General features: G+C 37.6%; 1 protein-coding gene across 11 annotated transcripts in view; it reads right to left on the minus strand.

Moving 5' to 3' along the window:
- Positions 1-25,826, minus strand: part of MAGI2 (membrane associated guanylate kinase, WW and PDZ domain containing 2) — a 789,209-nt gene that overhangs the window by 531,202 nt on the left and 232,181 nt on the right. For all 11 annotated transcript variants that reach the window (XM_074903407.1, XM_074903401.1, XM_074903395.1 and 8 more), the window contains one exon: positions 20,815-20,931. In XM_074903407.1, coding sequence (XP_074759508.1) covers positions 20,815-20,931 — 117 coding nt within the window. The remainder of the gene's footprint in view (positions 1-20,814; positions 20,932-25,826) is intronic.

A 25,826-nucleotide genomic window follows, 5' to 3' on the forward strand; every position in this document is an offset into this window, starting at 1 on the left:
TGTACACCAACTCCATTCACCACCTTCCTGGGTTGCTCCTCTCACTTCTCTTTTCTGTGCTTCTCAACCTGTCACGTTCATCTTAATGACTGCAACAGCCATGCTGCAACAGATTTTGTACCTTTCATATCCTTTTTCATCTAAAAGGTGTAATACAACATTTCTGCTGACTGAAAGGCTATTTACACAGCTTCTGACTTTTCAGAAGGTCAGATCTCAATGGTTGAATCTCCTCTCCATCATCTCATCATTCACCACTGCCAACTCTTTCTGGTTTTTTAATTCTCTTTTTTCCTGCCTCTGTCCCTAGTTAGGTCTTGTTTACCAGACTGTTGTCCTGGTTCACTCTAATCTGTTTCTTTTGACCTTGCTGTGCTGTGGTGAAAATCTCTGGAAAGCCTGAATTCACAGAATCAGAGAATCATCTAGGTTGGAAAGGACCCTGGAGATCATCTAGTCCAACCATTCGCCTAGCACAGTTCCCACCTACAGCATATCCTTAAGCTCCAAATCGACCCTACTCTTGAACACCTCCAGGGATGGGGACTCCACCACCTCCCTGGGCAGCCCATTCCAATGTCTAACAACCCCTTCTGGAAAGAAATGCTTCCTAATATCTAGTCTGAACTTTCCCTGGTGCAACTTGAGGCCATTCCCTCGTCCTGTCACTTTCTACAAGGCTAAAGAGGCTCATCCCCAGCTCTCTGCACCCTCCTTTCAGGGAGCTGTAGAGGGCGATGAGGTCTCCCCTCAGTCTCCTCTTCTCCAGACTAAACCCCCCCAGTTCCCTCAGCCGCTCCTCCTACGACCTGTGCTCCAGACCCTGCACCAGCTCCGTTGCCCTTCTCTGGACACGCTCGAGTCATTCAATGTCCTTTTTGTAGTGAGGGGCCCAGAACTGAACACAGGAATCGAGGGGCGGCCTCACCAGTGCCGAGCACAGGGGTCAGATCCCTTCCCTGTCCCTGCTGGCCACGCTATTGCTGACACAAGCCAGGATGCCATTGGCCTTCTTGGCCACCTGGGCACACTGCTGGCTCCTGTTCAGCCGGCTGTCAATCACCCCCCAGGTCCCTCTCTGACTGGCAGCTCTCCAGCCACTCCTCCCCAAGCCTGTAGCGCTGCTGGGGGTTGTTGTGGCCCAAGGGCAGCCCCCGGCATTTGCCCTTATTGAAACTCCTCCCGCTGGCCTCAGCCCATGGCTCCAGCCTGTCCAGGTCTCTCTGCAGAGCCTCCCTACCCTCGAGCAGATCAACACTCCCACCCAACTGGGTGTCATCTGCATACTGACTGAGGGTGCACTCGATCCCCTCGTCTAGATCATCAATAAAGATGTTAAACAGGAGTGGCCCCAACACCGAGCCCTGGGGGACACCACTCGTGACCGGCCGCCGACTGGATTTAACTCCATTTACCACAACTCTCTGGGCTCAGTCGTCCAGACAGTTTTTTACACAGCAAAGTGTGCGATTGTCCAAACCTCGAGCAGCCAGGAGAATGCTGTGGGAAACAGTGTCAAAAGCCTTGCTAAAGTCAAGGTAAATTACATCCACAGCCTTTCCCTCATCCAATAAGCAGGTCGCTCTGTCATAGAAGGAGATCAGGTTTGTCAAGCAGGACCTGCCTTTCATAAACCCATGCTGACTGGGCCTGAGCATCTGGTTGTCCCGCATGTGTTGCATGATGGTGTTTAGGATGAGCTGCTCCATCAGCTTCCCGGGCACCAAAGTCAAGCTGACAGGCCTGTAATTTCCCGGATCATCCTTCCGACCCTTCTGATAGATGGGTGTCATATTGGCCAATTTCCAATCAGTTGGGACCTCCCCGGTCAGCCAGGACTGCTGGGAAATGATAGAAAGTGGTCTGGCGAGCACCCCAGCCAGCTCCTTCAGCACTCTCGGGTGTCTATGTGATGCAGTAGGTCACTGACTGACTCCTGGATTGCAGAGGGGTCATTCTCCCAGTCTCTGTCTTCTGGCTGAGGAGGCTGGATTTCATCAATACAACTAATCTTGTTATTAAAGACTGAGGCAAAGAAGGCATTAAGCACCTCAGCCTTCTCCTCGTCTCTTGTTACCAAAATTTCCTCCTGCATCTAGCAGGGGATGGAGACTCTCCCTGCACTTTCTTTTGCTACTGACATACTTACAGAAACTTTTCTTGTTATCCTTGATTGTAGAGGCCAAATTAATTTCCAGTTGGGCTTCAGCCCTTCTGATTTCCACCCTGCATAGCCTCACAGCCTCTTTGTAATCACTGTGTGTGGCTAGCCCCTTCTTCCAATTGTAGAGAATTCCTTCTCTACAAAAGTCACTCCTTGTCCAAAAATCATCACTGAAGTAATTGAATCCTATGACTTAGATTTGGTCCTCAAAACCTCTTGGTTTATCACTGATCTCTTCATAAGTATGGTAAGATAAAAACATGATCTTCCTCCTCTGGTCATAAAAATATACTGTCTTCCTCCAACATCTACTGTTCTCTTCTTTCAAGGAAATGAACACCTTTTGCCTATATGAACAGTTCTAGTCCATGGTCTTACAGCTCTGTCTCTATTCACAGAGGCACACGTGGGCTAAAATAGCCCTAATCTGAATCACATTTATGAAAATGAGACCACACAGAACTGCAGTTTTTCACCCTGCCTTTAACTGAGATCAGTGCACCTGGGTTTAATAGTGAAGCCTGCACCAATTTTGTAAAAGGAAGAGTAGGTAGATCCTCAATTACAGCTGCATTCAGGCATGCTATTGCTTATAACAGTGTTTAAGCTACAACATGACATTTATTTTCAGAGGTAAAAAATGAAGAAAAAGATGAGGGGAAGTGACAGAAATTACCTTGGCAAAGGTATCCCTTCCCAGACAGCAATTATGAAAATTGGCACTTCACTGTGCTGCAAAATTAGTGTGCAAAATTGAATTCTTTCAAAAACATAAAAATAAATGAAAACAGTTTTCTTAAGTTGAACTTGAGGGTGAGCTCTTTGTTGTTTTTTTTGCTTTTTTGTTTAACTATGGAATTGACAATAACAATATATTATTTAAAGAAAACAATAAAGCTCATGCTTTTCACATTTGTAACCTTTTACAGTTCTATGAAAACACTTTTACCTAATTTCTTTTGTAATTCTGGAGAACTAAGCACTTTACAAGTCTCTATAGAAAAATGCTACAAAACTAGCAATTTAATTATTTTGCTATTTTGAGAATGTATTTAGCTCAGCAATGATCAGAGCTATTTGTGCCAATCTATATCAGTAAAATCAAGAGAGCTGTTAGCATTCAGTAATAATTTTGAAATGGAACTTGATGTTTCCTGGATATCATAACAAGGTTAAAGCCTGAGACAGTGCTAAACTCCAAAACTCCCCAACAATAATGAAGTTATACTGATTGACACCAGCAGAGAATTGGTTTCTGGTATATATTCAGAATAATGGAAACTCTTAAGAATACTAAATTAAAATTAATTGTACAGAATATGTTCCAAAGGAGGTTGAGAAGAGTTCTAGCTGCAGACCTAATTCAGCTGTTAAATCAGTAAGGTGCAGATTTTCATACCCCCCAAGTCCCCTGTTCCACCAACGTCCTTGTGAGTACTACACTTTAGTCCTTGATCTCACAGGATGCTGTATGTGGCTTACCAAGGACATATGGATCCCTTCACATCTGCAATCTGTTTAGGCACTGTGTTCTCTCTACATGTATGAATACAGTAACTGCAGGCAGTATGAATAGGCAACAACACATAGCAATTACATAGATTCAAACAGCAGTAGATAAAATAGAAAATTCAGCCTTTTTAGAAAAAAATAGAATTGTGATGCATGCTTCAGGTGTCATGCACTGAATTTTAATCTGAATGACAGAACAAAGAAGAAAAAAATAAATGAAACTGAAAAGAAATTTTTAAAGTTAAGGAGTGGTTTATTTAGTTGCCAAATCCTTTTCTTTGTGTTTATGCAAAATACAATGTTTCCTCAAATCACCAAACAACTCTAATAATAATTATTTATATTTTTATGACATTGCTCAAGTGAAATATCTTGCGGAATCCTGACCCACTGTTCAACTGTTCTGTATGAACAACAGACAACAGCAGCATTATACCCAATTGACAGCATTGCTGTAGCGCTACTGTATTCATGGATAGAGTGAAATACAGAGAACCAAATCCTTGCCTCTCTTGATGGCAAACAAGCTCAAATTCTTAGAAGAGAGATAGTGGTGCTTCTCTGCCTGCAGAGAATGAACAAAGTTATGCTCCCGTATTTCTGGCATTGATAAGTGAACCCATGTACTTAGAGTAGAGCCTGATTATCTATACTTATCTCTTCTCTATACTATTGCAGAACTCATTTGTGGAGCTGGAGAGTGATGGGAAGGAGAGGTTGAGTTCTCTTTGTTGCTAGTCTCTCCCACACTGTAGGACTGTGGCTATTTTCCTCTGTTCAAGCTTTTTACTGACACAGAAAGAGTAGTAGTATATGGCCCAGATTTAACAAAAGAGTTGGTCAGAATCATGAATCTAACTAAGGAAAATGAGAACATAGCCCAGACTCTGTTTCCTAATCTTTTAAACAATCCTATACAGAAGAAAAAAAAAAAAAAAAATATCCCTACATGTGTGCTAAGGGACATGTTTGAAAAGTTCTACAGTTGCTTTGATATAATAGCTGCAGAAAAATATTTGCCAAGATGATGTGATATTCTTCAGCTCCCAGAAGTGAAAATTAGACTACATCATTCAGAATCTTTTTCTCATCACAAACCTGGCAGCACATATCATTGGAAAATAAGCTTGGAAGTACACTTCTGTGAGAGATTCACGGAGCAGTGAAGACAAAGCTAATGGAACATTTAACTATGTCGTATGTGTTTATAAATGGAGATGAAAGGAAAGAAATCCCTTTCCACCAGTCTACAGAGTCACTATTTTCTATTCATCTCTGTGTGTTTTTTCTAGCACAGACATAACCATCACCTTGAAAGGGGTAGGACTGTGTGTTGTTGCCACTGGCCACCCCATGCTGGCCAAGGAAATTACTCTTTAAGTGTTCCCACATTTTCTGTGTTCTCCCTTTGGGGTATGAAAGGAGAACTGGGGTATGAAGGGAGACTACACCCCCGTATGGAGCACTATAGAGAGACACACGCTTCTCTATCTGCCACACACTGCAGTTCTGCACAACACTGTGCAAACAGGGACAGTACACAACTCATGGGGAACAGAGCAGCACTGAGCAATGATGTACATACATGGTACGAACCAAAATACAGACCAACTCATTTTAAATGTCCTTCTCTCTCTCTAGCAAATCACCTCTCTCTCCTGTGCTGTTATGGCACTAAATTAGAAGCAGTTTCATAAGCACATAATTAACATGTATTATGGCATATCTAACAGAAAATAAAAGACATTTTCAACCTCATGCCATGATCATGCACCAGAACAGAAGCAGACTGGAAGGCAGCAGCACCAGAGCACTGGATAGCCCCCTGTGCATGACTTCTGGAATAATCAGGTTGAGAGTGTAGTTTCCATAATTACTCATGGTTTTCTTATTTCTATATAGCTCTTTCACCTTTATTAATCCTTCTGGCCAGCAGTGTGAAATACTTTGTGCTTTGAGTTTAATGGACCTAACGACATCAATCTGCTTAAGCTTTAACTTTGAAGGATTGCTAGTGTTCTGAAGATCACATCTTTATAGGTGCTACATGGAATAACATAATGGAAGAAAATTAAGATGCTATAAACATCACTGTACTGAGTGGGGAAGCCATGCATTATTTTACAAGAGGCAGAAAGTTAAATCCTGTAGTAATTCAACAAAATTCTACCAGGGACATAGAGAAATAAATTAATTCTCACTTCAACTCAATGAAAGTTCATAATGGTATTTTACTCAAGCAGGTAAAACTGTGCTCCAAGTTATGATTGCGCCACTGCACGTTTCCTATGTAACTTGGTTTATGTTCTTAGTAGGTTAAAATCATCCCTCAAGAGACTTACAGGTTTTTTTCAATGCCTAAACCAGGATAAAGTGGTAGTGACCTTCCTCCTTTTAAGATCAGTCACAGCAGAAATAGGGAAATAAATAGTAATCACTTCAGAAAAGGCTTTAAGAAATGAAACACAAAATGTTCTGCCTTTTTTTTTCAACTACAGGTATTTTTTCAACGGGATTTAAGGTGATCTTCAATCTAAAACAGTGGTTTGGTTTCAGATTGAGTATTAAAAATATCTGGAAATTTTAGAAAATTTTCAATGTATCACACAATCCTTTCTAAATTTATCTTTGGAAGTTACCTACGTGTTCCCTCCACCACCCAAACGGCTTCACAGACAACCGCCATGGGGACTAATCCTGTGTCATGTACCCTGTGACCTGGGAGGTCACTGGAGTCACTAAATGGGAGGATAAGAGGTGTATTTTTTGCTCAGAGCTTACTGTCTCTCAAAAACCGTATTTATTCTCTCCAAATTCAGCTTTTGTCTAGTCTTTGGTAACAGTTTATGAGCACAGACATTTCCAAAGCAGAGTAAAAGACCAGTTACCATACTTGACATTGCAATCCATGCCATAATGTGTTCTTAATGATGACAGCGATGCTGTGAGCCTCAGGAAGCTCTTGCCCAACAAGACTTCTGTCTTCCTATGAGAGCACCATCTGGCCTCTGGCCATAATGTATTTAAACACACACCCTCAGCAACCCCTCCATGTTTCCAGACTCAGTAAAAATTACCATTAGAATATTGCAGTGACTAATGAGCTGTAAGGAATTTATAAGGGAGTTTTGCTTTTTAAAATTGAAAGTGATATATATGGTACATAAATGTTTAATGTCTTTTTACTGAGCTTTACCCATGACCTTGAAAGGCAACTCTATAAGGGTTGTTCCTTCAGTACAAACCCTTGTGACCTTATGTCTATAATTTTAGTTAGAACCTTTAAATTTTGAAGTCATTATTAGGTTCACTTGACCTAAAGTTACCAACAGAAGATATATCACTGTTATGGAAATGTTGGTATATGTGCTTCACTGCATGAAACCACTATTGAAAAATCACAACATCACTTCCAGGGTCTATACTGATATACTGAAGGACAAAACTGCACTTCAGTTTCCCCCATGATGTGTCCACATTTCAGGTCACTCCACTGTTTGATGGATGAAAAAATATCAGGCACAAGAAGCAAAGACATTTGTTTTTATAGCAAACCCTTCTACTTTATCTGTTCCATTTTCTTTTATGTTCATCTTCTTTTAAGATTCCTTCTTTTGTAGAAGAGAGAACTTAAATCTGCAACCTTTTTTTTTTTAAAAAAAAACCCAAAACAAACCTTTAATCTTTATTCAGAATTCTCTTTTATGATGCTAATGGATTATACAAGAACTAACATTTTCTTATGTTTATTATTGTTGCTCAAGTCTTCCACATCTAATAAAAGACAGAAAAAGAGAGACAGTATAATTGCATCTTGCAGAAGCCTCTTTCAGACTTCACTGCTTTTTCAAAACTTTTAAAAGCATTTCAATAAAATAGGAACTACTTAACAGAAATAAATTTTTTAAAGCACAGAGCTTGGATATTTTCCTCAACTTAGTAGGCAAAAAATATGTCAGAAACACAATGACTAATCCACTTCAATATTTTCTAGAAAAAATGCAAGCTAGTGGAAGCATGGTCACTACTGGATTCCTCAGATATCCTGGCCTTTCTTCCACTTCTTTTCTCCAGTTCAGAATGAACAGCCATGATCCAGGCCAGAAATAATCTTGCATTTTACTCAGAAGAGTCTGAAAAGTAAAAATCTCTACAAAAGTCCACCAGACATACCAGAATTGGGAGATGCAAATTGAGGATAATGACAGGAAAGAACAGGAGTAATTAAATGCTCTCTCTTTGTGAAGATGATGAAAGGAAGGATTTTCTCCAAAATTCATTGCTCTCTTCCAGGACACGGCATTATAAAGTACCGAACCAGAATGACAACTATTTTCTGACGGCTTTAAAATCCAGATTACTAAATTGTTTCTGGCTCTAATTGCCATGTTTCTGAGTCAGTACAATTTTAACTGTGTATTTAAATAGTAATGAGTTGGTGCCCAAATCTTGGTACAACTACAGATACATTTGCATTGTAGATAAAAGTGACTTATGATCTCATGGCAAGTTCTGAAGCATTATAGAAAATTATTATTTTTGAAGAACACAAAGATAAACTAAAGATTAGATAATATATATTATAGCTAACCTCATTCTACATGATGCACAGGGAAAAAATAAACATTGCCCCACAGCCTTTGGTAATAGATGGGGCACTCTACGTTATTTCATGTACTCCTTGAATGAAACCTTGAATAGTAGAATGACTCACTACACAGCTGTAGATTTTACCATCTCACAGGACTTAGAAGGAAAGAAGAGAAAGAGAAATATAAGGCCAGCCTGATTTTTATCCTATGTGCGGGGGACAGAGGACGCAAGCAGTTGATTCAATATGAATGATAGAGCAAGCTTTGATTTTATTGAAAGAAATCACACCTTATATAAGCACTCTACAATAATCATGCATACTACTCACAAATCTATTGGATACATCTAAAAGGTTACATTATAATATCCCAATGCCTTGTGGCATTTCAGGTATGTCACAACATCCTCCTTCCTCTGACTTGCTTACTTTCCCAAGGCTGTTTTCCATCATACCCAAGGCCATTCTGTACCTCAGTTTCTCTCTTTGTTAACATAACCGTCCTTTGTTAGCATAACTGTGCCCTGGGTTTTTTTCCTCTGTTTACCTCAGATGGCTGCAGTCAGCTCCTGCACAGACCCATGGCCTTGTTCTGCAAACCATTCTCCAACACTATGCTTCAGAAGGTAACTGTACTAGGTTATCTAGAGGATATAAACCTTGAGGTATATTTGGGAAAGAGCCTTGCTTATTGTATGGACTAGACTTAAAAAGTTCCATCACCTAAGCATTAGCTAAGGTGTAAGCCACCTTCTGCAACCTAAGACCTACAGCCTCAAGTCATTAACTTTCTTTCCCTGTCCAGTCACTGAAGGCTTGAAGTCAGAAACCAAACCACCAGCTTGATGAGCAGGGAGTCAGTCAAGGCTTAGTAATATGGAGTCAACAACACAGAGTGCTTCTCTCCTCTCTCCACCAGCAATGTTTTCTAACCAAAGCAATGACTTCTACCATGCTTTGTATGATACCTGATTTATTTTACATGAACATTTAGAAAATGTACTCCTTGGGGGACCTGAATGTTTGCTATAATAGAATCAATCCTGACATGAGCTAGGACATTCATGTGACCGCCCAGACCAGTGTTACAGACACTTAAGTACTTGTACTGATGAAAATTAAAGCAACTAAGAATTTTATCTCTCTGTAAAGTTAGATGGCAAAAGAATATGGATTTTGATGACCACAAGTCTAGACAACAACTAAAAGTCTACCTAAACCTACCTATGTCTCCGTTATTCTAACCCTGAGATCCTTTACATTGTTATGGAAGTATAAAGGAACTGGACTATGAATGACGGCTTTAGGCACCGAGGGCAGTTTTTGACATACATGCAATTACCTATTTCATTCTGTTCAGACACATGAAAACTTGGCACTGTAAGCTGTATATACTATCAAGATGTTTTAGCTGTAATGATACTAGCTTCTTCACAGCAGTACTCAGGTAGTGTTGGCCACTACATGAATGTGATGTGCCAGCTCAGACACCATTGAAGAATTTTAATGCTTTTAACTTATTTTTAATTTACTCTAACACTTCCCAATTTCAGAAGTGTATTAGCATCATCATCTTTAATTAAAGAGTCTTTTTGTTGCCTCTAGTTTAAAAATATTTTATTTTATTCTGAAAAATGTAATTGCAAGCCATATTATTCTGTTACTCTGATTAGGTATTATGAGATTAAATTAACATACAAAGTATAATCTTCTTTACATTTCTTAAATCATGCAAAGCCTTTCATAACAAGAAAATAAGAATGATTAGGCACTAATGTTGACAATGAGTTTAATGATGAATGATAAAACATGCACTTCACAGACCTGGTATAATCAAGTATCCCCCCATTAGTTCAAGATTAATTCTTTGCAAAAAAGCTGTAAAATAACTGGAAGAGCCACAGACTGCCTTTAATGCTTTAGATTACCTGCATTCATATACATGGAATGATTTTGCCATCTTTTGCAAATAAATTGTTTCTATTCAGACATGAAAAATAGAAAAAAGTATGCAGCCAGTTGGGCCTCATCAGCTGCAATAAAATAAAGTATGGGGCAACCAGGAGAAGATGCATGATGATGGCAAACTGAGGAGCTTTGCACCAAATTATGCTAACTTGTGTATTTTGCAACTATTAACTGAGAATGTTAACAACTGTATAACAACATTGTATAGTCATGCGTTCCTGATATCTTCTTTTTCCCCAGTCACTCCCTCTGGCAGGGCAAAAGAGGGAAAGCATTTTTATTATATGAGACTGTACAGAACAGAGCAGCTCTACAGAGGTTTATGGAGAGTTTGCATAGATAGACTGAAGAGGCAGTAGCCCAGCTCTTCACTAAATGTGGTATTCAAAGCAGTGAAGGGAGGAGAGTTGCTACACCAGCAACGCAACCCGAATCAGCAAATACTGATAACCTTTCACTAGCAAACAGAACTTGCAGAGGCTCAGAATCAGTCAACATTTTAGTGGAAGTCAATGCAGAACAAGAGGATTTTTTGTTTTGGGTTGTTTGTTGCTGTTTGGGTTTTTTTAAAACAGATGCTGCTACTACAAACAGGAACTCTTATGTAAAAATGGCTTCTAAAAGGAAATCTTGCCAAACCATTTTGAATGCTACCATAGATTACATCTTTCAATGAATTAAAAGTCATTAAATGACAGGCTATTCTCTGGATTCTAAGAACTATTCAAGGAGTAGTAATGTGAATTTGGCAATTAAATGAACTCTCCTGTGAAATAAGTGAGTTGTAACAAGACAAAGCTCTACTGCAGGACTCCTGACATACCTGTGATCACTTTCCAGGAAGTCCTCCACAACTACTTCTGCAGAAGAAAAAAAAAACTATTCTATTTTTTGCAAGATGGGGTAGGGTGGTTTTGATTTTAAGCTTAAAAAAACCCCCCCAAAACCAATGTTTCTGTGTTTCTCTAAGATTAACAAATGCCAAATGACAGGTCAAGCATCTAGTCAAGTCAGTACCAACATGAGTTGAAGAACTCAAATCAGTACCAATGTGAGTTGAAAAGGAAAGCTTATCAGTCAATCAAAACCAAATATGGGAATGAGAAAATACAGATGACTTGAAATGAGTGGTGGCCATGCATTTTGACATTATCTAAAGGCCACTGGAACACCAGTAGAGAGTACACAATCAGCAGCCTAGAGTGAATTTCATTCTTTCCGACATATGAAATGATCCACTATTTTTGTGAACAATGTGAAAATATCTTAGCAACATCACACGTACTGATTATTTTCAACAAAAACACAAAGGAAATACATTGATAAAATAATGGCAGTTATAATTCTTATTATGAAATTTAAGAGATTAGATATTTTTAGTATTAACTGAAAAGTATATTGTTTTCTAGACCCTTTTATGTATGTCCATGCCAACCTTTTAAAGTTGAAAGACAAGAACTTTAAAGCTGAAATTACAACACTTTTCTTCATTTAAATCCAGATTGCTGCTTTCATTTGAAATACAGTCTGGAACCTCTGCATTATTATAATTATTCTTTTAAACAAAAATATATTTCTGCCATCTCCACAGTAAGAACATTTCCATATTCAGAATCATTGAAATAAATTTGACACAATGATTTGAATTATCCATATTAGATTGATAGCTAGTCAAGAGGTTGATGTGTTAATAACAGTAATACATTGGAATAAGGAAAATGCATTGGGTAGAATCAAAACCTGGAGATACAGGAGAAATATAAAGTTCTGAAACTCTGTTACGGGACAAAACCAAGACAGTGGTACCTCAGGATGAAGGGAAATAAAAAGGAAAGAACTTGCAGAAAAGAGTTCACACAACAGTTTTCCACCAGTAAATTATAAATTAATCTCACTCCTACTGGTGATACCAAAGCATTATTCACTCTTCAGATGTTAAAAAGCACCTCTTTAATCTCCTTGTCTTTTTTTTTTTCCTCAAAAAGATTTATTCTAGCTAGGCTACTTCTGAATCTAAGACATGGTGTCACTAGAGGTATTAGTTCATTGACCTTGGCTTACCATGCACAGAAGATTTGAAATTCTTCCTTTTTCCATAAAACACAGAAAAAAAGATGGGTACCTTGTTCTCCAAAGGTGGGTAAATGACAAATCTCAAAGCTTGAAAAAAAGCTTTAAGTAGTCTCAGTTGTATAATCTTATTAATGCAATGTAGTCATCTTTTCTGAAGGAAAAGAGCAGTGGCACAGAGCACGGTGTCCAAACAAATCAGCAGGACCTGAGCTCCAGTAGGTGTGAGGCCACTGAATTGCAGGTGCCCTTCAAAGACACAGATGTGAGCAAGCTGGTTATTTGGTGAACCCAGACTTGGCCAACTGCTTAACAATTTCCATAAATTGCTCAATATGCACCAAATGATCTATTAACAAGGAAGTCCATCCTCAATACCATTGATTTTCTTTTATTGTGACTGTAGATGAAAGCCCCAGAAGAAAAAAAAAAAACAAAAGAAGCACATCCTGCCAAAACTGATATTGGACCTTTTTATTCAATGATGCAAATATGGATTTAGTAGCTTAATTTAGGCATCCAATTCTGAATATCGATTTTTATTTTTTTTTATTTTTTTTTTTACACAACTCCTGTTCTTTTTCTTTTGTTGCTATTGTTCTGAATTTCTAAGAGCAGCTGTTGGTGCTCCATGTTCACTGCTCAGTTGTTCACATAAAAATCACCAAGTAAACTAACGATTATCCACTATCTCTGACAGTTTATCTTCTATAGACTGTGGTAAGACAAAGAGGATTAAAAAAAGGCCTTAAATGATACTGAGAAAGACAAAAAAATCCAAAGGTCATCCAAAGACATGAGAAGTTCCAAAAGGAAGAAACTTTGAGCCAACTTCAGTCTAAGCAGTTCTAATGTTCCCAGGTGAATTGCATTCCCCATGCTTTATCACAATCTGGCATGTGCTTCTGCCTTTATATAAAGTACCTCTGCTTCTGCCAAGAAAAAACCCAACCAAACAAACAATTTTTTGACCTATTTCACTGTAGATGGTGGTTAAATTTAATCTAGAGGATATATTTTAAAATCTTTTAATATCAAGTAGACAATTCAAGAAGATCATGTAGTAAATAAAAACATTTCAGAAATCATAGGAATGCTTACTACATTCAATAATGCTTCAGTTTTTGTTAATAATATCTGTCACTCATAATTTGAAAGACAGTTTTGTTATTTCAGGAAAAAGGTCAATAGTATATCTAAGTACAGGCTGGAAGCCTACTGTCATGAGGAGATATATTCTCTACCCAAAATTCAAGCTTCTTTAGATGAGTCAAGAACTATGACTTATACTTGTAAAAATAAGTTAATTGTGGCTTCTATTATTTGCTGTACTTTAACAGATTAATGCTATTGCCCCTCTAGTTTCCTGATAGTTCACAAGTAATCAATAACATTAGTGTTATCATAAAAATTCATTTTAAACTGCCACTATCCTGTATCCTTTCAGTATCATGTAAATTAGTGAACAAATTTCACAACACTAGAAAGCTTCCTCAAAGTTAAAAGAAAACCAGATTGATTCTTGGGGGCAATGAGGACAAATATTGTAACTAAACTTCTTATCTGGAATTATGTATGCGTTATATCATATATCACTAATTACAGACAGATATGGTTAGCCACACAAGCTGCTTGACAGAGACATTAGTCTTTAAATGACATTCCAGTTATCACTTGAAGATGTGATACTCTTTTGTAGGAAAACTGCTTAAAAAAAGGTTAGGGTTGCAATTTCAGAACTTTTTCCTGTCTTTTTTTCACTGCAAAAACTTCTAGTGACTTCAGTGGTATTATGTCAACTCTCCAGTTGGCAGTGCATCAGATTACCTGTTACACAAATAATTTATGTTGGCACTGCAGTATAAAAAAAGTTTACTGATTTTGGATTATTTGATTTTGAAAATGGGAGAGAGAAGCCCAGTGTTTAAGGGAGCTGAGAAAATGTAATGAAGGAGCAGAAAGAATGGTAGTGGGGAGCAGTTAGCTGTCTCTCTTCCTTATAGATGTGATCTGGGTACAAGGACCTGAAAGAAGCACAAGCTGTTGTAACTGTACAGCCAATGAAATCATCCTAATGTCTTCAGATGATCCTTTATGGGACAGTCTAGCTGTAATATCTTAAGTGGTACACAACTAGTGCTCTTCACTTTGCAACATCTCTTCTCACTTCATACTGCAGTTATACCACATTCCATCTCCCCTTTGTCTGGAAGAGTATTTATTTTCTTTGGATATCTTATTTTAAGGTGAGTATTTAAAACAGATGTATTAGTCACTGAATTGCTGAGAGTTGATGTCCTCAATATGTAGAGCTGAGAAATTTCTGAGAAAAGGTGACAGAAATTATGTGTATTCCCTTTCATGCCTAACAAATATTACAATATTTTCTATCATTCTTATTTGTAGACATAGTTTTGGCATCTGTTTACCCTACATGTTAATTAAGATAAAACCATAATTCAATTTGAGAAATAACAAAATTGTTTGTTTTCTTTCCATCCACTGCTTCCCACTGATGGCAATGCAGTGCCCGCAGCCCCAACACACACTGAGCCCGAGCGATGCTTTGTGCCCACTGACCGAGAGGCAGCACAGTGCTGACTGTAACCTTTATCCCCCTGCTCTGAAACACATAAAACCCCCCATAAAATCACATGGAAAAAGTCAATACAAAGATGCATAAGCCAATCTTAACCAGACATACCCAGCGTCTTCAGAGAAACAGGTCAGTGTACTGTGTGCATTTCCAGGAGTAATTAGGAATACTAAAAGTAGCAGTGGAAAAGAAAGCAAGGTCCACAGGCACCAGTTTAACCACCACTCCACCTCATGCAAGTCAGCTCCAGCACTGTATGCTGTGGCTTTCTTTGTCAACTGTTCTTTGCCTCTTCTATTGAGGCTGTCAGTTATTTGAAGCAGTGACCTCCTCATCTTCTGGTAAATGTGGCTCTGCTGTGCATAGCACATTGGGGCCCTTAACTCATGTTAATTACCTGATTTGGTTTAATTTTGCTTGAGATACAAAAAAGGCTGAATACGCTTGCCAATGATTCCACTTAAAATACACCTTGGAGGTGTGTTCCATTAGATACACAAGAAGAACATTCCCCTAGAGCTCTGCATTGCTCTATTCTGAGCCATCAAAGTCAAGTTTAAGCAATAACTAACACTGTCTGAAAGAATAAAGTAGTCACTAAAGTTAGGTAGTTATTTCCAGTGATGCGGACACTTCTTGGCAGCATGGTATGCTAAGCACAGGTTATTTTATCCTAACAGTAATTCCATATGACATCGAACTGGCAGATCTTTTAACTGACAATACCTGGGCTAATTTGTTTAAGAACAAAAGCTGTGCACTGAATTTTCACTCTTGAAACATATTTTTGACACTGATCAAACCTATAAAAAAATATATGAAACTGTAATATATGAAAAAAGCTAGCAGCATTACCTTTGCCATCTATGACAAAACAAAACCAAGTCCAGACACCACCACCCCCCCAAAACAAAAATCACTGTGTATATATCTTCTCTTCTGGGAAGAGGACTAGACAATAAACAGAAGAGTGCATTGTAATATATAACATTTTAACAGTACATAGACAATATGGCAGCACATAGGTTAAATTTATTTATAAATAGACCAGATTATACTAACATAGAATAGAACAAAATCGTGTCTGAAAATGAGGCTCTTAAAGTCACTCTAAATGACCCAAGGACCTAATTATTCACAGAAGATGGATAAAAATAAGAAGTCACAGCAGAAAGGATGGATACTATTAAGTGTTCATCAGTTTCATATTTGCAGTTCACTGTGTTAATTATATTCACCCAACACAGAGTAATCATAACGTCAACAGGCAAACTAAGCAAAAGAAGCAATTATTATCACTACTTGGTATGTGGGGAGCAGCAGCACATAATGATTGCATTTCTTGTCCATGGTCACTCACATACAGCATGTGGCTGAGTCACAAACTGAACCTTTTTTCCTATATTGCTGACAGTCTTAAACGATCCTTCCTCCAAGACTTCTGTGTTAATAGTAATACTGCATTATCCTGTGCAGTAAGCCTGAGAAGACACTCAGTCCTCTCCATTCTTTCCTTGCTACTTTTTTTCTCAAATGCAAAGACTAGGAAGGAAACTTCCTCATCCCCAAAACTTCGGGGGTTTTTGTTTGTTTGGGTTTTCTGGCCTTTTTTAAAAAAAGTTTTCACATTATGACTGTGGAGGATGCATTTTTTGGGCTGTGTCCTCCACTGGTGTAAATCAGTACAGTGGGATAGAATAATCCAACTGAGCTACTGTCAAGCTGAGGTTATATCCCAGAGGATATTAATGAGAATCTCTTCAAATTAATAGATGATGTTTTACTTCTATGAATCTGTTTGTCATTGTTTGACTTTTTACAGTGCTGTTTAATCACAATGTCTTCCACTATTATTTCATGCACCCTGTCTGATAAAGAAGCATACAGACTATTTTCATCCATAGCTCCACTATTTTGCTAGCTATTAAAGAAATGGAATTTGCAATTGCTTGGAAGGACATATCAAAGGAGACAGGTCTGACCACAACTATCACTACCAAAACTGCTTTCTCCTGTCACATAGTCTCCCCAAAGCTTTATCCTTGCAATGACACAAAGTTAGAGCTATCTCTTCTCACATTAGCAAAGACTGGAAAGCTGCTTGCCCACACGGCAAGTGCAGTTTGCTGAGACCACTTTGAGGCACAAGGTGCCACATGGCTAAGTTGTTGTCTGCCTATAACATTCAGAGTCTCACACATGTTTCATGGCCTTTCTCCAGAACCCTGGACTTGGACAGAGAGGGTCAGATACTGCTTACCTGTGCTTAACAACTACCACTTCTTACCATGGTTACTTTTCTGTATTGTAGAACAACCTCAATGGTTAGTGCTCCTAAATAACTTCAGAAATAAGTTTAGGATATGAAAACTATGCTAAAAACCCACACAGAGAAAGGTGAAGAAAATTTATGGAACAAACTTCAGTCTGATCTTCTGAACTTGGAAAATTGTGAAGTTCTCTTTCCCCTAGAACTACCTTTTGTCACTTTTTATTTTTCTGAGATACTCAGCATATTTCTCATCTGTATTACTTCCGATTCCCCAACACCTGAAGTCTAGTCCTCCTCCTTGCATTAAGACAAGAGCTGTGACCTGACAGAAGACCACTGCCCGATCTTCCTGCTCAAGAGTACATATTTTCTTTTATATTGCTATACTGTATCTTTAAAAAAGTTTCAGTTTCTTGACCTTGTCTGTGGAAAACTCTATTGCTTTTCTAACTCAGCTTCAAATTAACAGAAATTTTTCTTCATTTTCTTGTTTATGTATCAGTTTCATTAATGCTGTCACACAGCTCTGGGGACAGAGCTAGTTAACGGGTGCATCTCAACTGCTGCAAATACAATCACACATTCTGCCCTGGGATATATGCGTGTAATTCCTGTTGACAATGCAGTGAAAATCAATTTCATAGCACTGAGAACTGCAGCCACTTATGGAAAGCAGCATTTGACTTTTAGGGTTACACGGTCATTTCTAATTTGGTAGAAAGTGGCACTGCATTATTAAGAATAGAGAAATGTAAGGATCACAAACTCAACCAATTCATTCCATCCACAGGGGCCACAATTTCTCAGGGCAGAATTGATCTACTATCCTCATGGCAGGCATTTTTGGCCCATTCACCCTTTGGTGCACACAGGGTTATACACTTGTATACCATACAATTCAAATTCTTATCCAGTAAATACTGGCTTACCTGTTCTAACTATATTTGGCTTATCCTGTTTAAAAAAGGTATAGATTGAATTATCTCGTTCCTAGTTTCACAGAAAATACTCACTCATTTAATGTAAGTGAAAGATGTCTTAGTCTGACCCGGAAGGCTGAGAAACCAGTGGTCATGCCCACTGCATTGCTAGGGCCAGTGCTGTCAGTCCAAACAAAAAGTAAAGAACAGTAAAAACTCAAGGGCAAGAACTCTTATACAGTTTATCTTGGTTTCACTGGCAATTATACCTCTGTAACAGGAAAGATTGTAGGTGCATTTGTAAAGGGAAAAGGTTGTCACCTATTTTTCAGATTTTTGTTGTAAATTACAACTTTTTCACTGGAAATAAAGGTTATGTTGCCTGCAGCCGGATTTCTCTCTATTTTTCTGCACAAGAATTTAACCAAATTGAGTGCTGCTTTTGCTGCGCTGGCATCCATTGCAAGATTTGTAATAAGCACGTGGCTAATCTACTCATTAAGTGAGCTTGTGGGCAATGATATAGTCAGTTAAATATTACTGCTGCATACTAAAGAGATCTCCATAACAGTTGTAAAGTACAGTGTTTGGATGGCTAACCATTACTCTTAGCCTATGTACAGAGCTTAAAATATTTTCTACCCTAAGCAGAAAATTCTGAATACCAGTATCCTTGAAAAGTAAGTTATGATTCAAAAATTAGTTAAGTTATAGGGAAAAAGAAAACATTTGAGAACAATTGCCTCCTAAACATGAATGCTGGAGATAGAGTACAATTTCATTAGAAAAGATTCACAGCAGTTATGACAGAGGCAATCTGGGTTGCAATGTATGTGACAGTGTCCTTTTCATTTACCTGATTATGGAAACTTCTTTAGTTAACCACATATCATCCTGTCTGCATTTATTATTTTCTTTATTTTAAAATACCAACATTTGAGAAGGGCTACTTGCATATGATTTCACGAAAATTTCAAAGAAAATGTGCCACTTGGGTACTAATTTTTTTCCATTTTTCTACCACAACTATTGAAAAGTCTTCTACTCTACCCAAGAACATCTCTGCTTTCCTAACAATTCAGCAGCTGTCATCTGCAACACTATACTATTTTTAAAAATCTGGTTCTTAAAGATGCTCAATACGTAATATGATAGTGACCTAAGAATCTAATCACATAAAATGACACAGAATATGGACAAGTCACAGCAGAGAGATAAGGTAATATTAAGTGTTTATAGTTTCCAAATCGTGGTCTTCTGGCTGCAGTGCTACTTTTTGAATGATAAATTTGCTTCTGTGTGTACTGTATTTCACTTGACAAATGAGAACATTATTACTGCCTTGATTAAAATCAAAACAAACCCCAAAACTACTCATCATGCCCATACTGCCAATGGACAGTATCCGTTACATGTGTGCAGTAGTCCCAGTATTGTTGGGTTTTCCTTCTTTTTAACCTGGATCTCCATCATTAACAAGCATGTATGGGGGCTATTAATAATTATACTCCTATGCTAATGACCCTCCAAGACATCCTAAGCAGTGAGATTTCGTCTCAAAACAAATTTGTACTTGCACTTCAGCTGTGATCTTCTCAGAACCTTTAGAAAAACCTAATTCATCATAAACCTCACATAAATGTGATGGCTTTGATTTTTTGCATACAGGTAATAACTTTTAAATTTTTTTCTCCACCTTCCTTTCTAATCAGGGATGAGTGAACTCCTGAAATTAAGACATTATTTTTATAAATCTTCAGCTTCCAAAAGAAAAGGAAAATGCCTGAGCATCTTTTTTTGGTAGCGCTTTCAAAGCTCTGTTCTTTAATGTAATGAAAGAAAAAATGTACAGTAGCATTCACAATAACACAGCTTTCAGAGCATGCACTCATTACCATATAAATAGCACAGTCACTTACTCAGTACACCTTCCTTTGCCTATCATTCCAGTGTCAAGCCTGAGAGTTCAAAGGTGAACCAATTTTTTGCCAGAACCAGAAGGCCCTATTTTTTGTCTACTAACCAATTATTTTATAAGAGGAGAATAATGGAACTTCATTTTAAATGATATACTGTCTGTCAGTCAAGTAGACCTTTTCTAAAAGGCATGGCCCTGACAGTTGGACACAGCTTACGTTACTCTGCTTAATTTCACTACTGCAGGAATAAGTGAATAATGTCAATAGCTGCAAAAGTGATCTGAGATTTCAGACAAAGATACCATTGACTTAGGTGACAACAAGACTAAAAGCTTTCATTGCCATGCCTCCTGCACCTAAACAACAAAATTTCCTAGTTTACATCTTTATTCTGTTGCCCTATTGCATTCTAAACCCCACGGTATTATTATGCAACATATAACACTGTAAAATACAATGCATACCAAACTGTTGGACATCAATATAACCGACCTAGAAAACTGCTTTTTTCTTTAAATTTGTGCTTTCTAAAACATCAGAAGAAAAGTTATTATTGTAGAGCCACATTTTATGAGAAACACAACTTTGAAAACACCATGCATTTTCAGAAATTAAGTCAGCATTACACAGTTCATTTTCTCATGAATAACGTGGAAGACATGAACCAAGCCACAAGCCTATTTACAGGAAGACTGCTTAATCTACAGTATACCTCTACGTCTTGCAAATGGCCTCAGCAGCATTAATTTAGATAGTCTGCTGCCACTAAGAAAAGAGATTTGTTCATCTCCACCCTACTCACATGGCACTGTGCGGAGGTAGAGATTGTCTCTTATGATCTGCTGGAGCTCATGGTCTACTGAACCTTTCTGGAACCGTAAATTGAGGTAGTGACGAAGGTCCTTATCAACAACGCCTCCTGTCAAGGAAAAGACAAATGAAAGCATGATTTAAAAATATATTGCTTTGATGGAAGCAATGAATCATTTCTAAAGTCTCAGTGGTTTCTGCCACGAAGTATGATAGAAGCACTAAGATCTTTCTTGATAATGCATGCAGTTGGTATAGTATTATTTAGTATTGATAACTGTAAAGGTTAAAACCAATTAATGACAACTAACTGGCTAAATCTATGCAGTTCAGAAATACATATAGGATTACAGGTGTCAATTTTCTTTGTGCAAAACTGGAACATATTGTTATTACATAACAACCTATATATATCTAAAAACCACATCATTAGGTATTATCTTCCCCATGACCTTGTATCAATTTCCCACCCACTTACCAAACAAAAAAAAAATCTCCATTCAAAATGTGTCTGTAATGTTTGGTGTTTTCAGTCCAAGTGTAACCAGAATAAAAATGCAGCTGTACTTAATGATCACATAAGTATGATCTAATCTTTTGTGTTATTTATTTCTATTAGCACTCACATCTAAAAAAAATACTATAGACAATAAGGGTACATATTTTATTTCCACCACTGGAAAGAGTCATTTGTAACACAACATCTCAGCACAACACTACAAACATGGAAGAAAAATTGGGTTAAAAGTCCCGGATTTGCCACTTTTACTGTAACTTTAGGAGAGAACAACTTAACGTATTGTTTAGCCACTGAACGGTGGATCATGTTCTACTATTAAAAGCATACCTATAAATCTAATCCAACATGATTAATAAACATTTCCCAATATAGTTCCTCTCCATTTCTTTTAACCCGGAGTGTGGATCATGTTTATAATTATGAAAAAAGTCTATAAATAATTTCATTTCTTCCTTCTCTAAAATTCTGACATAAGAAAACCACAGAAAATCATTACTATACTGAGTGCTGACATATATCCTCAAAATGAAAAATTGCAAGCAGATGTTCCTAAATATTTGCTTCATACATTCAACCCTAAAACATTTTCTCAAATGGCATTTGCTATTGAACCCTCTGCCAAGTCTTATTGACTTGGACTACATAAAGATTTTCCTGTAAAAAGGAACAAATACCATTCCTACCTAATTATTTGAAAGTCACTGCAGAGCACAAATAGCTATAAATTAAAATGTATTTCTCCTTACAGCTCTTACTATTTATCTGCCAATTACAAGTCCATAACGTTATTATTGCCGCTCTTTGTCAATAAGTTCAAACCCTTTTGTTCCAGGTTTATAAAAAGCTTATAAATAATTTCTCTCATCTTTAGCTAAAGGCAAAAAACCAGCAGACTTTCATAATCAAAAGAAGAAAAAAAGTCCCAACTCATAACAATGCCAAAGAATACCTGTGTTCTCAGCCTCTGGGAGCTGGGCACTTCCATGTAGATCTCTGTTCTTCCAGGATACCAGCTGAGCAAACTTGGTCTACTACTTTAGTACCACTAACTCTGTTTCTAGCAATGGGCTGTTTTTGCAGACCAGACCATCCTTACTCCTGTTTATTTCTTACAAGATTTCAAAGGAGTCAATGGCCAGAAGAAGCTTCAGAGAGACACTCTGCCCCTGGTCAGAATCAGCTGTCCTTTCTCATCAGCTGCAGAGACTAAAGGTCCTGCAGCTCTTGCTCTTCTCCCTCTAATATACAGAACATGCCCAGTGATGCAGATGCTTTCTGGCAGCCTGAGAAAGTGCCAGCTCAAGAACAACAGCTGTAGCCTGCCCACTGACATAAACCTGAATCATTCAATTTATGACATAAGTAAGTTTAGGAACCTCCACAGATTTCTGACCCTTAAAGTGCATTTTTTATTCAGAACCTTTTGCTTCAAACATAGCCATTTACTTCACCATGTGTTAACAAATGCACTAAAATTGCCTAAGCAACTTATAAAAAGAGACACCTGATATTTTTGGCAAATTGCATGTTTCAAACTGGAGTAAAAAAACCTTATATTTCTACAAGAGGAGATACCTACAGCCTTGCATTTGTTACATACAGATTCAAAAGCAAAAGTCTGCCACAGAAATAAAACCTGTGCATGGTACAAAGGAAAAAAAGTCTCCAAGCACAAGGGAAACTTTTCTTAATATCTGAGTACATACTACAATATTAGCAAAGTCTATTTTAAAGAGCAGTCAGGTGAACTACAGACAGCACATGAACAATTGACAAATTTTTGTCTTTAAAAGTCATTTGGTTTTCTGAACTAACTGATGTTTTTAAATTATTTGGGCATAAGCTACCTTTTATTTTAATCTAGTATAACAACATACATCCTGGAAGTTGTAAAAAAAGTTTCATAGTCCTGAAGAGCACATGAAATATTTTTCATGAATCCTTTCAACTGTCATTCTTCTCTTCTCCCCTAAAAAGCTTTGTTGTTTTACCTGATGCTTGTCAAAAGCACACTTGACTCCAGATGTGCTTTCCGGTTATTAATAATACCTGAGTTTTCAAGGAGAGTGATCCTTTTTAAATACAAGGAGAACAAAATCGTGAGCATGCTAGTATGGGGTCATAAGATTTTTTTTTTTAAGAAACTATAGTGAATCACAAATATGTAAACCAGCCTTTATTTATCAACAGTGAATTAGATCTTGTGTTACAGACCCTATAAATCAAGAATATAATGAGTAATAATAATAGGACTATGTCCTCCAGAAGGCTGAAATAAGAGACAGAAAATATAATTGGTTTTATTTTGGAGGGAAAAAAGAAACATAGTGACACTGTCAAGAAGTTAATAGAAAAAGAAGCAATCAGAGAAACTTTTTACAGGCAGTAACAATACTCCATGACTTAGTGGTCCCATCCAGCCCAGTTAGTGACTGACTCAGTTTCTATAAAAGTCATTTTCTCTTTTTGCAGCACACTGAAAACCACTGAGATGTTGAAAAATTCCTGACATGAACCTAATTCCCTCGTTTTCCATTATTCCCAGCCAGCCCACGGTGGAGGACAACGGAAGGATGCTCGGGGGCCGCCAGTGCCTGACACACGGTACCACCAACCCCACTGCACCTACACAGCGGCTCACAACAAGGAGCTCTGAGAGAATGGATCATGAAGGAGACATCCAGCTCACCATGCATGACAGCAAAGGGAAGAGCTGTTGTGTGTCAGAGGTATTATACAGCACAAGCTTTAGAAACCCAACCCAGAAACCATAATTCAAAATGTTTTTTGGCCGCTGCCACAGGATAGGCTGACAATTGTGAGATGGAGCATGCACTGGCTTGCAGCCATGCAGGGCTTTCTTTTTTTCTTTTTCCTGGCTTGAGACCTATACTCTGTTTCAGTTTCAATTCACTCCAATGAATCCCATTGCTTTGTTAACTATGAAATACAGGACGTGAATTAAATACTTCCAGTTATGATCTCTTGCATAATGTATGTCTGGTTTAGGTACAGTGACCAATCATGATGGCAAACTCATGACCATGACTGAATTTGATTTCAGAGATTATAAAATTAGATACACTTGGATTAACTAAAAAATGCTCTGTCTGCATGTTATACTTATGAATTTAATGAGCAAACTATATTTTTTACAGTGTTCTAATGTATTTCTGTCAAGTTTCCTTCCCTTTATAAAACCTAGTAACAAAGAACAATCAGAAAAGAAATACAATAAAGAATACACATACAAAAGAGTATTGAATAGTTTGTAGCTCATTAAAAGGTTCAGAACTGAAGATGATAATTGACATTTCCAAGAAAATGACAGGAATAAAGTTTATAATTTTCTCTAGTCCTAAATATTGCAACTAGGTTTTTTTTATCTTTCTACCTGGTAACCCACTGATGCTGCAGCTAGAGCCTGCTCTTGTATTTTAGTTTTGAGTGAAGGACTACTTGTAAATAAAAACATCCCTCTCGTTGTTCCCACATTGTTGAATCTAAATAATTTATTTCTTACCCTTAACAATTTTTATGGTTATAACTTCTCAACAAACACTTTTGAGTATTCATCCATTAGTATTTTCTCATCTTGTATTATATAACCTTTCAGTGAATTGACTTCCTAAAACCTGGTGTGGTAAATTATTTGATTTTTTAATAGTATAATCAATTGCAGCCAAGAATAATTTGCCTTAGACATTTTATTTACTGGGATTAATTTAAAAGATTTCAGGTTCCCTGGGTTCTATAAATACTCCTGGTTAGAAATATCTATCAGCAAGCAAGACTCTTACATCTAGATTTGCATCTGTACATGACCTGTATCTGAGGAAAATAAAGGAAATATCTTGGGATCTGTACCCTCTGAAAGCAGACAAGCTCAAAACTACAAACTACCTCCTCTTTTCTACTGCCCTACTTGCATCAATCTATGTCTCCTCTTGTTTTCAAGAAGCTCCCACTTCTGACTGTAAATATAAGACATATATTTGGCAGTCAAATGTCTTGGCTTTCACCAGCCTCAGAAGGACTATGCTAGTGGAAAGTTTCACCCCAAATATTTACTCAGGTGCTACCTGAAGCTTTTTATTAATACTATGGTATGCCTCCATGGACATCTGACAACAGCTGAACTCTCTTCTGTACATCCTCAGTAGAAGATGCTAGACTAACTTATTTTACATCATCCACAGAAGATCTAACTGACCTTTCAATCAGTAGCCTAAATGATGGCCAGATCAGGAATATATGATTTATTAGTTATTTTCTCTACTGAAGAGATACAAAAGTCTTTTGTCCATGAAAGTGGCTGCAAGAATATTTTTTTTTTTGACTCTTTCTTGGATATGTTAAGAAAATCATAGCCATCATAAATAAAAAGATGTGTACATGGTTTAATTGCTCATTTCTGAATACATTTTGAAATGATCCAAGAATTCAGAATACCTGAAAATGCCAAGTACAACTCCTCTCAGTGA

Source organism: Athene noctua, chromosome 3, assembly GCF_965140245.1.
Source record: "Athene noctua chromosome 3, bAthNoc1.hap1.1, whole genome shotgun sequence".
NCBI lineage: Eukaryota > Metazoa > Chordata > Aves > Strigiformes > Strigidae > Athene > Athene noctua.